This window comes from Melanerpes formicivorus, unplaced genomic scaffold (genome assembly GCF_026170545.1).
Source record: "Melanerpes formicivorus ecotype bairdi unplaced genomic scaffold, bMelFor1.0.p_v2 SCAF_93, whole genome shotgun sequence".
NCBI lineage: Eukaryota > Metazoa > Chordata > Aves > Piciformes > Picidae > Melanerpes > Melanerpes formicivorus.
In genome coordinates this window covers 765,719-779,897 of record NW_027142445.1, presented here as the reverse complement: position 1 = coordinate 779,897, position 14,179 = coordinate 765,719, and the positions used below count along the sequence as shown (strand labels likewise).

Genomic DNA, 14,179 nt, shown 5'->3' with positions numbered 1-14,179 from the left:
GGGCCCCAGCGGGGGCTGCCGGGGCGTGGGGTGCTCCGCACGCCCGAGGGCACCGCCACGCTGAGAGCTCGGTCACCGTGAGAGGTGCCCGTGGGAGGTGCCCGTGAGGGCTGCGTGCCCCTGAGAGGTGCCCGTGGGGGCTGGGTGTCCGTGGGGGCTGGGTGACGCGGAGGGCTTGGTGCCTCTGAGACCTCGGTGCCCGCGAGAGGTGCCCATGAGGGCTCGGTGCCCGTTGGGGCTCTATGATGCGGAGGGCTTCGTGCTACTGAGATCTCCGTGCCCGTGGGGGCTGGGTGCCCATGGAGGCTCGGTGCCGCTGAGGGCTGTGTGGGATCCTGCCCTGTCTGGGGTAGGGAACGGACTCGGGCGGAGAGCTGTGCTCAGAACCCCCCCAGCGCTGTTATTTGTTTGCCATCTCTGCAGCCCTGCGTGCAGATCGCTGCTGCCAGCCCCCCGCCAGCTCCGGCTCTCGGGAGCCGCAGGGACGCCTTCAGGTGAGTCCCTAGCGCTGGGAAAGTGTCCACCACCTTCAGGCAGAATGTTCACAGCTAAAACATCCAGCCCTTAGCTCCTGCTCCAGCACGGGATGGGCTTGAAGGTGCTTCTGGTGTTCTCCTTCAGGACGAGGTCGTATCTGCACAGCTGGGGTCTGCAGAAAAACAGTCAACAGGAGGCACAAGTGACAAACTGGCCTGGTGCCACCCCCAGCCAGGGCTCACAGCATGCTGCAGGCTGCCCTAAAAGCCAGCCCCACTCTCAAGATCACTGGCCTGAGCCCACCTAAAAGGAGGCTGACTTTAAGCCTCACTGAGGTCATGCAGAATGGTTGGAAGGGACCTCCAGAGGTCATCTGTCCCAACTCCTTTGCTAAAGCAGGGGCACCTTGAGCACATTTTCATTCTCCTTTGCTTTTGCTGAAAGGCCACAAACCCCAACCCTATGGGGTGGTCCTTCCAGCCCTGTTCCTGCCCGTTCCCTGCTGCCCAGCATCAGAGGCTGTGCTGCCTCTGAGCTGGGACCAGGCGCTGGGCTGGCTTAGAGCTCGGCCAGCTGAGAAACAGAGGCAGGGCTTCTACCTCCCCTAGGGCCAGAGGAGCATTAGCCCTGGGACAGGGGAGGAGAGGGGGCAGCACACCCCTCCCTGTGGCTCTGACTGGTGTTAAAGCAGGCATGAAACTGTCCTCACAGCCTGGCAGCTCCTCCCTTGGGAGAGCACGGTGGGCAGCCTTGGGAAGTGCTTGGGCACCACTGAAGGTGGTGTGCCTGAAAGTGGCTGTGGAGTGGTGGGAGAGGAGGAAGGGAGTGTCAGCAAGGAGGGACTGCAGGAGGACTTTGCCTGTTAGCTGTACACAGCCTTCCCCTGCTAGGAGGCTCAGATAAGGGCTGCAGACCTTCACAAAGTGCAGGGGAACGTGTCCAGCAGCTCTGCCCTTTGGCTGGCTTCACCCTTCCCACTGCTATGCAATCCCTGCTTTAACCCAAGCCTAAAGATGGTATGGCTTGGTGGGGTGAGTGCCAGGGAGCTGGGGCCAGACTCTTCTCAGTGGTGCCCAGGGACAGGGCAAGAGGCAATGGGCAGAAACTTGCCCATAGGAAGCTTCATCTGAACATGAGAGGGAGATTCTGTGCTGTGAAGGTGGCAGAGCCTGGAGCAGGCTGCCCAGAGAGGTTGTGGAGTCTCCTGCTCTGGAGCCTTTCCAGCCCCCCCTGGGTGTGTTCTGTGTGCCCTGCCCTGGTAGGGGGTTGGACTGGATGATCTCCAGAAGTTCCATCTACCCCTTGCCATTTTGTGGTGCTCACACAGTCCTTGCACACAAGGTGAACATTGCAGGGCTCAGGCAGGGATCTTCCAAAGGCACCCTAGGAATCCAGGAGGCTCAGGGGTAAGGCCACAGGGCAGACAGAGGTTAGCCAAGTGACTGAAGTGTCTGCAGGATCTGAGCAGCAAATGCCCTGCCAGGTGCCTCGTGGTGGTGTGGGCAGCAGTCAGGCTTCGAGGCACAGTGGCCTCCAGCTTCCTACTTGCTGGAATTCCAGGCATAAATCCATCTCCCTGCTTGACTGGATATTCAAATTAACTGGGATATAAAATGTGTGTGTGGTGCTGGACATCTGCAGGCACAGCTCCTCAGAGGTGATATTCCTGAGCAGAGGTTAAAGTGTCAGAGCAATACTGAGATGTCTTCAGTGCAGCAGGACAGCCTCTGTGTTCAGGCAGTGTGGGCATGCACCCCCAAGGTGGAATTTATTCCCACGAATCCTGCCTCCAGCTCTGCTGTCCCCAGCAGGAGAAGGACACAGAGCTGCTGGAGTGAGGCCAGAGGAGGCCACAGAGATGATCCCAGGGCTGGAGCAGCCATGCTGTGAGCACAGGCTGAGGGAGCTGGGGCTGTGCAGCCTGCAGAGGAGAAGACTCCAAGGGGACCTCAGAGCTGCCTGCCAGGACCTGAAGGGATCCTGCAGGAAGGCTGCAGAGAGACTTTTGCTGAGGGGGTCTGAGCCAGGCCAAGGGGAAATGGTTTGGAGCTGAGGCAGAGCAGGGTTAGAGTGGAGCTGAGGAAGAAGTTGTTCAGCAGGAGAGAGCTGAGGCTCTGGCACAGGCTGCCCAGGGAGGCTGTGGCTGCCTCCTGCCTGGGGGTGTTCAGGACCAGTTTGGATGAGGCCTGGAGCAGCTGAGTCTAGCTGAGAGGTGTCCCTGGGCATGGCAGGGGGCTGGGGCAGATGAGCTCTGGGGTCCTTTCCACCTGAGCCACTCTGTGACTCTGAGATGTGTGTACAAGAGCTGTCACATGGGAAATACATCCAATTCTCCTGGACAAACTTGGCCAGGCCAGGAATCAGTGAGCTCCACCTCCTGCTGCCCAGCCTGCAGCAGAGAGGCTTTGTGGAGCTCTGCTCACCTCTCTGGGTTGGTCAGGGGCCGGAGCCTCATCTGCAGGATCCTCAGCTTGAACCTGGGGCCAAGGACAGAGCCTGTGGAGAACGTCAGAGAGATTCTCTCCACACTGGCAATGTCCTGGTCGAACCCAACCAGCAGAGTGATTTGGTTGTACTGCTGAAAGGCTGCAGCTTCCCTGGGGAGAAAGCAGAGCAGGGGCCAGGGTCAGAGGGAGCAGCACCATTGTCAGTGCGGTCAGGGTAAGAGCAGAGGCACTGCTGGGGAGCAGGGCTGAGCTCAGCAGGAGTTTGATTTACAGGGAGGGGCTGTGATGGGTTCAGGTCTCCAGCTGTGACCCTGCTCAGCCCCTTTTGCACTCAGCTATTGAGGGCATTGAGGCACCCCCAGTAAGCTTGCAGATGGCACCGAGCTGGGTGGGCAGGGCAAGGGGGGCTGTACAGCAGGGCCTGGGCAGGTGAGAACCATGGACCAAGGCTCATTGGATGAGGTTCAACAAGGCCAAGTGCCAGGGTCTGCACCTGGGTCACAACAACCCCATGGTGAGCTCCAGACCTGGGGATATGTGGTTGGGAAGCTGCAGAGCCCTGGAGCAGGCTGCCCAGGGAGGCTGTGGGGGCTTTGCAAACCTGCCTGGAGGTGTCCCTGTGTGAGTGAGCCTGGGTGCTCCTGCTCTGGCAGGGGGGTTGGAGTGGGTGGTCAGAGGTGCCCCTGCCATGCTGAGTGCAGTCAGAGCAGGAAGCTTTGCCTGCCCCCAGCCCCAGGGGATGGCTGCAGCTCACCATGAGCTGCCACTCACGGGGTCACTGTGGATTCTGCCTTCTGCCCAGTGCCATCAGCCAGCACGATGCTGAGGGTGCCTCTCCTGGTGTCCTTGTTCCACGTGGTGACATCCACCAGGTAGTGATAGACTGAGGTGAGAGGAGAGCAGGGTGGTTAGGCTTGGGCACGCCTGGGCTGCTTCCCTGCCCAGCAGTGTACCTGCTGGCCCTGCCCTGCCCCTGCCCTCTTTCCCCTCTTTGCTCACCTGACACAAGCTGCTTAGTTCCACTCCAAGACCCCTTTCCCTCTCCCACCTGCATTTTCCCTGCAGAGATTGTGGTGGGCAAGCAGGACAGCAAGGCTTGCACAGGTGGCATGCAAGAGGGTTCTCTGTGCATCCATTCTCAGAGTGCCTTTCCTTCCCTCTGAATCCCCTGAGCCCCCCTGAACCCCTCTGAACCCCTCCATTTCTGCTCTCAGGTTCATTTGTCTGAATGATCTGTTCTTTGACCTGTGCTCTCTGCACTGCTGGCCAGCTCTGGAGCTCAGGCCATGAGCCCTGCCAGGCTTGCTGACCACAGGATCATGGTTTTATTAAGGCTGGAAAAGACCTCTAAGACCATCAAGTCCAGCTGCCAGCTAGCACCACCATGCCCAGCCCTGTTCTCCAGACCCCTCCCCAGTGCTGTTGCCCTTCTCTGGACCTGCTCCAGCCCTCAATGTCCTTCTTGGAGTGAGGGTCCAGAACTGAACCCACCACTCAAGATTTGACACCCTCCCCCACCAAGTGCTGAGCCCAGGGGCACAATCCCTGCCCTGCTCCTGCTGCCCACACCACTGCTGCTCCAGGCCAGGCTGCTGCTGCCCTTCTTGCCCACCTGGGCACCCCCTGGGCTCATCTCCAGCTGCTGGCACCCAGCACCCCCAGGCCTTTCCCTGCTGGGCAGGTCCCAACCACTCTGCCCCCAGCCTGGAGCCTCCATGGGGTGGTTGTGACTGAAATGCCAGCACTGGCCCTTGGCCTGGATCATGAGAGGGAAGCTCCTCTTCACTTCCCCCTCACCTGAGCCCTTCCCCTGTGCCTCTGGCTTTTGTCCAAGGCAGCTGCTTCACCTGCTTAGTGTTTGTGACACTCCCTGTTCCCACACACACCTCCTGAGTGGCCACAGGCTGGAGACCTGTTCTGAGCCCTGCTCTGGGCACTGCCTGCTTCATTTGCAGCCAGGGGAGCCTGTGCTTGCACACCCCTGGGGAGCAGCTGCCTTTCAGAGCAGCAGGCAGCACTGCAGGGAAGGGATGGAATGGACATCCCTGAGGATGGGCACAGCTCTGTCCAGCAGCCACTGGAACTAACCAGCTCTGCTTGGCTGCTGCTGGAGGAGGCAATGCACACAAAACCAGCTCACAAATCTCAGGCACTTACTGCAAAAAGGCTCCTGGTCTGCTGTGTCAAAAAACAGGCTTGGCACTGGCTGCCTCTGCTGGGCTAAAGAGCTCTTCCACTCGTGGGCATGATAACCTGGAGGGCACAGGGTGGAGGTGAAACAGAGACTGATGAAACAGAGACTGACTGCACAGGGATTGGGCAACCTGCTGCAGTGCTCCAGCAGCCTCCTGCTGCAGAACTTGTTCCTCACATCCAGTCCCAATCTGCTCTGCTCTCATTTCAAACCATTGCCCCTGGGCCTGTCCCTGCAGCCCCCTGGAAACAGTCCCTCTGCAGCCTGCTTGGAGCCCTTCAGGTCCTGGAGGCTGCTTAGATTTCTCCCTGCAGCCTTCTCTTCTCCAGCCTGAACGCCCCCAGCTCACTCAGCCTGCCCCCACAAGGGAGGTTCTGATCAACTTGGTGGCCTCCTCTGGACTCTCTCCATCAGCTCCAGGTCCTCCTTGTGCTGAGGACGTATCTGGACACATCCCTGCAGGTGAGGTCTTCCCAGAGCAGAGGAGAGGGGCAGGATCCCCTCTCTCCATCTCTGGCAATGGGCACTGCCAGTGCCCATTGCTGGCTCCTGTCCCATGCCCAGGTCTGCTTTCTCTGCAGCACTTCTTTTAAGGCTGATCTCTTTCCACCTCTGGTACCTGTGGTCAAGAAGGATTTTGTTTTGCTCTGCAGCATGGAAGTCATTCCCTTAGCTGTGAAAGTTCATTCCTGCAAGGGTCAGGTTGTTTGGCACCAACACTGCAGCAGCAGCCTGCAGCTGGACTGCCCCAACCAGGCTGGGCGCAGCTCTGTGGCTCTGGTGCACAGAACCCAGCATCTGCTCTGTGCAGCCCTCTCTGCCCTCTCTTTTGGACTCAGGAGGCTTTGTGCTGCTGACAACACCTCAGAAAAGATTCCCTTGGAGCAGGAACTTGTCCCTGACCTTCACACTCTGCAACTAAAGGACTTGAAGTCCTTGTGTCTGTGACTCTGTGTGTCCCAGGTCCTGAGGCTGGGCCCATCCTCTGACACCCACCCCTCAGATATTTGTAGGCAACCTCCTCTGCCCCAGGCTAAGCACCCCCAGCTCTCAGCCTCTCCTCAGATCAGAGCTGCTCCAGGCCCCTCAGCAGCTCAGTGGCTCTGTGCTGGACTCTCTCCAGCAGCTCTTTGTCCTTGCTGAGCTGGGGAGCCCAGAGCTGGGCACAGCTCTGCAGGTGAGGCCTCAGCAGGGCAGAGCAGAGGGAGATGGGAACCTCCTTGACCTTCTGGCCACACTGCTCCTCATGCACCCCAGGATGCCCTTGGCCTTCTTGGCCAGGAGGGCACCTTGCTGGCTCACAGTCATCCTGTTGGCCATCAGCACTTCCAGGTCCTTTGCCTCCAAGCTGTTCAGCACAGAGCCAGGCTACAGCTCTGTCACAGACATCCCTTCCCTGGAGCCTTACCTAGGATAGGGCATGACAAAGGCCAGAAGGCTTGGCAGCTGGTGCACTTGGCATCCCTGTAGTCCCTGTAGGAGCCACAGGGGTAGGCAGTGATGTTGCAGCTCTGTTTCAGGGATGCCATGAAGAGGAGGACAGATCTCTGGTGGTCGCATTTGAAGTACTGCAGCCCTGCATGGTGCATGGGGGAGAAGTGCAGTCAAGATCTTCCTCCTGTCTCCTCTCTGACTCTGTCTCAGCTGTGCTCCTCTCTCAGCTCAGGCCTAACAACTGAATATTGCATCTCTTCAGAAAGACACAACTCATAAAGGTTGTTGCCTGGGCAGGAAAATGAGTGAAGCCTGACTGGGGAGGGACTGTGGGCAAGGGCTGGGAGTGCCAGGATGAGGAACAATGGCTTTGAGCTGGGAGAGAGGAGAGACTGAGACTGGACAGGAAGAAGAAATTGTTGGCAGTGAGGGTTAGGGAGACTCTGGCACAGACTGCCCAGGGAGGCTGTGGCTGCCTCCTCCCTGGAGGTGTTCAAGGATGAGGCCCTGAGCAGCCTGTGCTGGTGGGAGGTGTCCCTGCCCATGGCAGGGGGCTGGAGCTGGATGGTATTTGAGGTCCTTCCCAGCCTATTCTGTGAGTCTATGGTTTGCTGTGGGTTGCTGTTTCAGGGTAGCTTCCCAGGTGGATTCCCTTGGCTCTGTTGGGGGGAGGGGAGTTCACATCACTGCCTCTTCTTCTGCCAGGCAACGTCTCCACCCAGCTTGCACAAATGCAGTTCTGCTGCCAGGCTTTCTTGCATCAGCACTAGGGCTCTACCTGCCAGCCTGCACTGCTGGTCACTGCCAGGACCCGTTGGATTTGGCATAACTCCTACTCCACACTCTATCTTGAAGCTGCTCTCTGAACAGCTCCCTGGCACTGCTGGTCCCTGGGGCTTTGTGCACCTTCTGGGGAATTACAGCAGAATTAATCCCCAGGGGGTTTCTCAACATGATCACAAAATGAAGGCACAAATCTCTCTGATGACTTTTTGCATGGATAATTAACCCCATTTGCATTTGTAGCAGAGCAGGAGGGGTGCCTGGTGCACAGCACTGCTGTTCTCCTGTTCCCCAGCACTGCTCAGTGCCGGGCAGAGGCTGGGCAGAGGCTGCTCTCTTGGCTTGCCCCGAGCCTGGCCCTCAGGTTGGCCAAGCTGTGAGGATGTTTCCCTGGCTCTCTCCTCTTTCTCTGCCTGGGAGCATGCTGCCAGCCGTGGTGCAAAGCCAGGCAGAGTTAGTTACCAGCAAACATGGTGAGTGGGCAGCCAGGCTGGTCGGCGCCGCCGTTGGGGTAGAAGTCGACGTGGCCCAGGGGCTCTGTGTAGCCTAATCCTGCCGGAGGGACAGAGCAGGGGGGAGGCAATGGTGAACCACAACATGCAGCAGGAAGTGGGGAGACACTGGAACAGGGAGGTCATGGATGCCTCCTGCCTGGAGGTGTTCAAGGCTGGGCTGGATGAGGCCCTGAGCAGCCTGGGCTGGTGGGAGGTGTCCCTGCCCATGGCAGGGGCTTGGAGCTAGATGAGCTTTGAGGTCCCTTCCAACCCAACCCACTCTGCAATTCCATGAAACATAAGAGACTGATGAACAAACATGAGCTGTGAGCTGCCTGCCTGTGCAGGACTATCACACACCTGTCCAAGTTGGATGGGACCTCAAGGACCACCCAGGTCCAAGCCCATGCCATGCCATGCCAAGGTCACTCCTCTCTCTGGGCAGGTGCCCAAGCAGTTGTGACCCAGCTGTGGCATTCTAGCAGTGGTAGCAACTACCCAAAGTAAGGCTGCAAGCGTGGCAGCACAAAGTGTGACTCATGGCTCTGCCTGCAGGAGAGGGGAAGGGCTGGGAAGCACTGGGGGTTGCTGAGGGCCAGGTTCTTGCAAGGCAGTGGTGTGGTGGGAAAGCCAAGTGCAGGGGCAGGGCTGCCCAGGAGCAGGGCTGCCCAGGGGCTGCTGCCTGCCTGAGGCCCTGCTTGCCTGTGCTGCCCAGCAGTGCCAGGGGTGGCTCAGGGTGGGGGCAGGCTGTCCCCTACCGTCGGTGTCGGAGTGGATGACATCCACAAACTGGGCGTCCGTGGGGTCCAGCCTCTCCCCGGGTGGCTTTCCTCTGTACAGGGGACCTGCTGGGTCCAGGCCTGCAACCAAAGCCAGGGGCATGGCTCATGGCTTCACTTGCTGCCAGCAGCTGTGCTGAGAGCAAGGGCACTGCCAGGCTCACCTGTGATCCTTCCCAGCGCGCCAGCAAACATCTGCCCCACGAAGCCGGCGATGTGAGCTCCCAGGCTCACTCCTATCAGGTGGAAGGAGTCGAGCGATGCTCCTTCAGTCTCAGAGGTAAGAGCAGACATGGTCACAGCTCTGAGGTACAGGGGGGCACCACCAACACCCAGGGAGCAATGTAAAGGCATCTCCCTGCTTTTCCCACACTCCCCCTGGTGCGTTCCCCTCTGTGAAGCGCCCCAGAGTGCAGCCGGCACTGCTGCTGGAGGGCTGTACCTGCAGCTCTCTGTGCCCCTGAGGCTCTCTGTGCCCCTGCGGCTCTCTGTGCCCCTGCGGCTCTCTGTGCCCCCGCTGGCTCTCTCTGCCCCTGCGGCTCTCTGTGCCCCTGCGGCTCTCTCTGCCCCTGCGGCTCACTGCTCACTCGTGCTGAGCTTGGTGCCCACCACGACCCCCGGGGGCCTTTTCCCAGGGCTGCTCTCCAGCCAGGGGCATCCCAGGCTGAGCTGCACTCCTGTGTTCCCAGGTGCCAGACCCTGCACTTGTCCCTGCTGAGCTTCCTCTGTGTCCTTTCCGCTGGGGGCCCTGGGGACTGTCCCGCGCTGTCAGCACCCCGCTTACCAGCATCTCGTCCATCAGCTTCTTCAGAATCTCGGCCACCTTTTTGCAGTTTCTGGAGGCAGTGCTGTAGTTGAGGGTGGTTGCCCCCCGGTTCCAGTCCACCAGGATGATGTTGGTGTCCTGTGCAGCCAGCAGCAGGCGCAGCAGGCCGGGGAGCCAGCGCGGGGCGGAGCCGGTGAGCCGGTAGCCGTGGATGATGAAGGTGGTTCTCCTGGCCACCTCCAGGTGCCTGGAGGCTGTCGAGTTCAGCTCTTCGGCACAGTCTGGGTTCTGCCTGGTGTAGAGCAGCAGCTTCACCTTCAGGTCGGTGCCCATCAGAGCGTTGCCGATGCTCAGAGCTGTGAATGCAGGGCACGTCTCCCCGGGGGCTGCAAAGGGCACGGTGTGGGAGCTCAGCACCCACGCGTCTGCCCTTTGCTGCCTGCAGCCACACACAGCTCTGGTGCAAGCTGGCTGGGCCAGGGCTGCTCCTCTCCATCCATTTCATGACTGCAGTTACCCTAAAGTGGCTTTCTTGCCATGTTGGCACCAGCACAGCAAGCAGAGCTCCTGGAGCACCGTGCCCTGGAACTGCACAGTCCTGCTGCTGGCAGCTGGGAAGTGGCAGGGATTTGCCCCAGGAATCCTGCTGGTATGAAGGTGGTGGCAGAGGCTGGTGAGCAGGATGGGTCCTATGTTGGTCTGAGAGCTCCCCCAGATGCTGGTAACCTAACTTGGCTGGCAGCTGCCTGCTTCCACCTGCTCTTGGTGGCAGAAGGAAAGAGCCAACTGTTGCCAGAGACATGCCAAAGAAATAGCCAAGTTAGGTTACCTAACCCCAGACAGATTGTAGGGTCAAGAGCTCTGCTCGTGGTTTGTAGCTCCAGTCTGGAGCCAGGAGGCTGCAGAGGCTCCTGCTGTGGTGAGGGGCAGCTCAGTGCCTCCTCTCTACCTGCAGATGCTGCCTGCTGTTGCCCAGTGTGACATGGGACACCCTCGGGCTGTGTGAGCTGCGGTCCTGGTGCTGCTGTAGGCACAGCTGCAGTGCCTGAGCTGTGTGCAAGTGCTGCTGGGCTGGATGCTCTCTGCCACGTGAGAGCCTGGTTTGTGCTTTGCTTTGGCAGCAGAACACCAGCTGAGCCTCCGGGGCCCGGGACAGCCTCTTGAGAGGGCACGGCAGGGGTGCAATAGCTGCCTGCAGGCACTGCTGAGGAAGGCCCTCCCAGGCTTTGTAGCCTCCCCCTGGCTCACAGCCCTTTCCCCAAATCCCCTAAATCTCACTGAAGAGCCTTGTGGCAGAGCAGTGTGTGCCTCACACACACAGCTTGGGCTGCAGTCATTGCCCGGGCTGCAGTTGCTAGAGGAATCTTCCTGATCCTTGCTGGAAGGCTGAGCTGGAGGTGGGAGGCTTTAGGAGCCCTGCAGCTGGGAGCTAATTGTGCTCCAGCAAATCTCCAGCACTCTGCAGGCTGCAATTTGTAAAGGGTGAAACTCTCAGTTCCTGTGAGCAGCTTTTGGCTCCCCTCCTCCTGTGGGAATCAGCAGCATGAGGCTGCTAGAAATGTTTGCCCAGCACAAAAAATAATCTGCTCCATTGCCAGAGCTCTGCTAATTGCTGAGCTCCAGAAATAAAAGTGAATAGGCTGAAGGATGCTGCAGGCAGGTCCAAGTGGGTATTTTTAAATGCTGCCATCAGCTCAGAAATAAACTGTGACCACTTGGAACTCCATGGAGCCCTTCCTGCAGCAAGGCTGGGCTGGGATCTGGAGAGTGGGGCAGGAGCAGTGGGAAACAAACCCTCAGCCAAGCCACTGAGCAGCAGCTGGCTGGGTGCAGAGTGGGGTGGGAGCAGCCCTGAAGAAAGAGACTTTGGGGTGCTGAGTGCTGAGCAGCTCCCCAGGAGCCAGCAGGCAGCTGTGTGCTGGGCTGCAGCCAGAGCAGGGTGGGCAGCAGGGCAGGAGAGGGGATTCTGCCCCTGGGCTCTGCCCTGCTCAGACCTCACCTCCAATCCTGCCTCCAGTGCTGCTGTCCCCAGCAGGAGAAGGACACAGAGCTGCTGGGGAGAGGCCAGAGGAGGCCACAGAGATGATCCCAGGGCTGGAGCAGCTCTGCTGGGAGCACAGGCTGAGGGAGCTGGGGCTGTGCAACCTGCAGAGGAGAAGGCTCCAGGGGGACCTCAGAGCTGCCTGCCAGGACCTGAAGGCATCCTGCAGGAAGGCTGCAGAGAGACTTTTGCTGAGGGGGTCTGAGCCAGGCCAAGGGGAATGGTTTGGAGCTGAGGCAGAGCAGGGTTAGAGTGGAGCTGAGGAAGAAGTTGTTCAGCAGGAGGAAGCTGAGACTCTGGCACAGGCTGCCCAGGGAGGCTGTGGCTGCCTCCTGCCTGGGACCAGTCTGGCTGAGGCCTGGAGCAGCTGAGTCTAGCTGAGAGGTGTCCCTGTTCATGGCAGGGGGCTGGAGGAGATGAGCTCTGAGGTCCCTTCCACTTGAGCCATTCTAGGATTCTGTGTTCTGCCTCTGTACTGCTTCAGTCCCAGGGGCAGTGTGGCCCTGGGCCAGCCTGCAGCAGTGCAGGTGACCTGGGTGCCTCTCTTGAGCAGGTTGCTGTCACTCGTTCTGACAGAGTCAAGGTGCCCCAGAGAAGCTGTAGCAGAGCTGGGCTATGCTCCTGCTCTCCTGGAGCTGTCAAAGGAGCTGTCAGAGCAGGGACCCTGCTGGCTGCCACGCAGCAGCACAGAGTGGTGCTCAGCCACTGTCCTCTAGGTGCTACTGCAGCATAAAAAATGCAGCTGGAGTGATTTTCTGCTGGCAGCTAGAGGCTGCTGTAGCTGCTGGGAGTGTGACCAGGCAGCATCACTGCTGTGTTATTGGTACATTATTGATAGATTATTGTTGTATCATTGTGTTACTATGTGGTGGAGCCTCTCTCCCAACCCCCCCTGGATGTGTTCTGTGTGCCCTGCCCTGGGTGCCCCTGCTCTGGCAGGGGGCTGGGCTGGACAACCTCTGGAGGTCCCTTCCAACCCCTGCCACTGTGGCTCTGTGATTCACTGGAGATGATTTCTGGACTATCTGTGTGATTGGAGTCCCCTCCAGGCCCTGGCATTCTGTGGTCCTGTGAGTGTTGTCCATCAGCTGTGCTCCACTGGCACTCTGGTGCCACAGACAGGAGTGCCAGGCAAGGATCCCTTCAGTCTGCTGCAGGACTGCAGATTGCTTCCCTTGCTCCTGTGTCTCCTGCTCTGTCTGAGGCTGGCCCAGGGGATCCCTGTGCTTGAGCAGAGCAGCCCAAACCTTCTGGTGAGGAAAAGCTTCCAGAGAGCTCCCTGGCTGTGGCTGCACCTAGCACAGGCAGTGTCTAACAAGCCCTGCCAGAGCCCAGTCAGGTCTGTTAGATCCGTTTGGATCAACATCAGCTCAGTGCCAGCAGTGGGGGGAGAGCTGCCAGCCTCTCTGGCAGGCTGCTGCAGACCCCAGCCTCCCCCCCATGTGCTACCAAAGGTGCCAGCTGAGGCCAGCTGGCTCTGCTTTCCACCCTGGTAAGCACAGGCGGCACTGCCCCAATGCCTGCACCGGGCAGGGGCTCATGGAGCTTAACTCTGCAAACAGGGAAGTGAGGAGGACACTTCCACCCTGGAACCGTGTCCAGCAGACCACTGCCCACCAGGAAAGCTCCTGAAGCAACCCTGCCTGGTGGGAGGTGTGTCTGCCTGTGCCAGGGGGTTGGACCTGGATGATCTTTCAGGTCCCTTCTAACCCAAAGGCTTCTGCGATTCTGTGGCATTAAGCCAGTGTCCCAGGAGCTCAGCTCCAGCCCTGGCATGGCCATTGGCTTGCTGGATTCCTAGGCTGCTGGCATTGTTTGGGCTGGGAAAGGTTTCTAAGATGATCAAGTCCAGCTGCCAGGCTGAGACCCCTGTGGCCATTACACCACGTTCTGCCTGGGGAGCTCTCGGCAATGGCTGGAGAAGAACTCACAGTGCATCAGTGCAGAGGGTCCCAAAGGGCACAGCAGCAGCATGTGTCCCCCACCCCCCTTTCCTCTGCTCCTCCCAGCCTCACCAGCGCTCTGGGATGGGAAAAAGAAGAGGGTGATTAATTAGCAGGGTGATTAATTATTAGCAGGGTGATTAATTATTAGCAGGGTGATTAGCAGCAGCCTGAGATCTGGACACTGCACCTGGCCCCAGCGTTGCTCAGGCAGTTCACTGTTCTCCTCTGCCCTGTGTTCTGAGATGTGAAAGGGGATGGCAACCACCAGGCCTGGCAAGGAGCTCTGCCACCCCAGGTCCTGCAGCAGGAAATTGCTGCTCCTGGGTGGGAGCTGGACCCCTCCTATCTCAAACTGAGATTCTCCTCCGAGGTGCTGTGACAGCAGGAGAGGCATCTTCAGAGCACAGCCCTGGGCAGCTACTGGAAGGCAGCTCCCATGAGCCTTCTCCAGGCTCTCTCCTCCAGGTCAGCACCCACCCTGCTCAAGCTGCCTTAGTACACTCCTGGCAGAGGTACAAAGCAAGGCTCCATGCAGAGCCCAGGCATGCCTGGCACTGCAGCAGGGCACCAGCAGCTTTTAGGTCTGGCTCACCAAAGCCTTTACAGCAAATGCTTGGTCCCTTACCTGTTCTCAGCCCGCTCCAGAGGCAGATGAAGACAAGACACAGGCTCAGCATGTGGACTGCCAGAGGGAACTCCTGCAGCTGAAGGACCCCCAGTGCCCTTGGCATGTGCCTGCTGTCTCTGGCAGGAGTTTGCTCTCTTCCTCTGCCACCCACAGCAGGTGTGGTGCAAGGAGGAAGCTGCCAGCCCTGTCT

At 59.3% G+C, this 14,179-nt stretch overlaps 2 protein-coding genes across 4 annotated transcripts in view; one reads left to right on the top strand and one right to left on the bottom strand.

Moving 5' to 3' along the window:
• CEP63 (centrosomal protein 63) overlaps positions 1-14,179 on the top strand; it is a 38,147-nt gene that overhangs the window by 701 nt on the left and 23,267 nt on the right. Inside the window, exon 2 of the mRNA XM_068165799.1 lies at positions 424-494. The gene's annotated coding sequence lies outside the window, so the exon portion shown is untranslated. The remainder of the gene's footprint in view (positions 1-423; positions 495-14,179) is intronic.
• On the bottom strand, positions 47-14,128 carry LIPH (lipase H). Of its 3 annotated transcripts, XM_068165808.1 has the most exons (10): positions 13,987-14,128; positions 9,393-9,760; positions 8,773-8,881; positions 8,588-8,689; positions 7,798-7,887; positions 6,527-6,694; positions 5,082-5,177; positions 3,696-3,807; positions 2,901-3,074; positions 47-649 (listed from the first exon to the last, which is right to left on the bottom strand). In XM_068165808.1, the coding sequence occupies exons 1-10, from the start codon at positions 14,090-14,092 to the stop codon at positions 565-567; spliced, it is 1,410 nt and encodes a 469-aa protein (XP_068021909.1). In that variant the 5' UTR covers positions 14,093-14,128; the 3' UTR covers positions 47-564. The 3 variants fall into 3 exon arrangements, with proteins under 3 accessions (XP_068021909.1, XP_068021910.1, XP_068021911.1); XM_068165809.1 differs by lacking the exon at positions 7,798-7,887; XM_068165810.1 differs by lacking the exon at positions 47-649 and having other exon boundaries at positions 3,017-3,074; positions 3,679-3,807.

Coding starts and splice junctions, on each gene's coding strand:
- LIPH (XM_068165808.1), bottom strand. CDS start 14,092: ATGCCAAGGGCACTGGGGGTCCTTCAGCTGCAGGAGTTCCCTCTGGCA. Junction 9,761..13,986: donor CTGGAGCGGGCTGAGAACAG/GTAAGGGACCAA, acceptor TGCCCTTTGCAG/CCCCCGGGGAGACGTGCCCT. Junction 3,075..3,695: donor GCAGAATCCACAGTGACCCC/GTGAGTGGCAGC, acceptor CTTTCTCCCCAG/GGAAGCTGCAGCCTTTCAGC.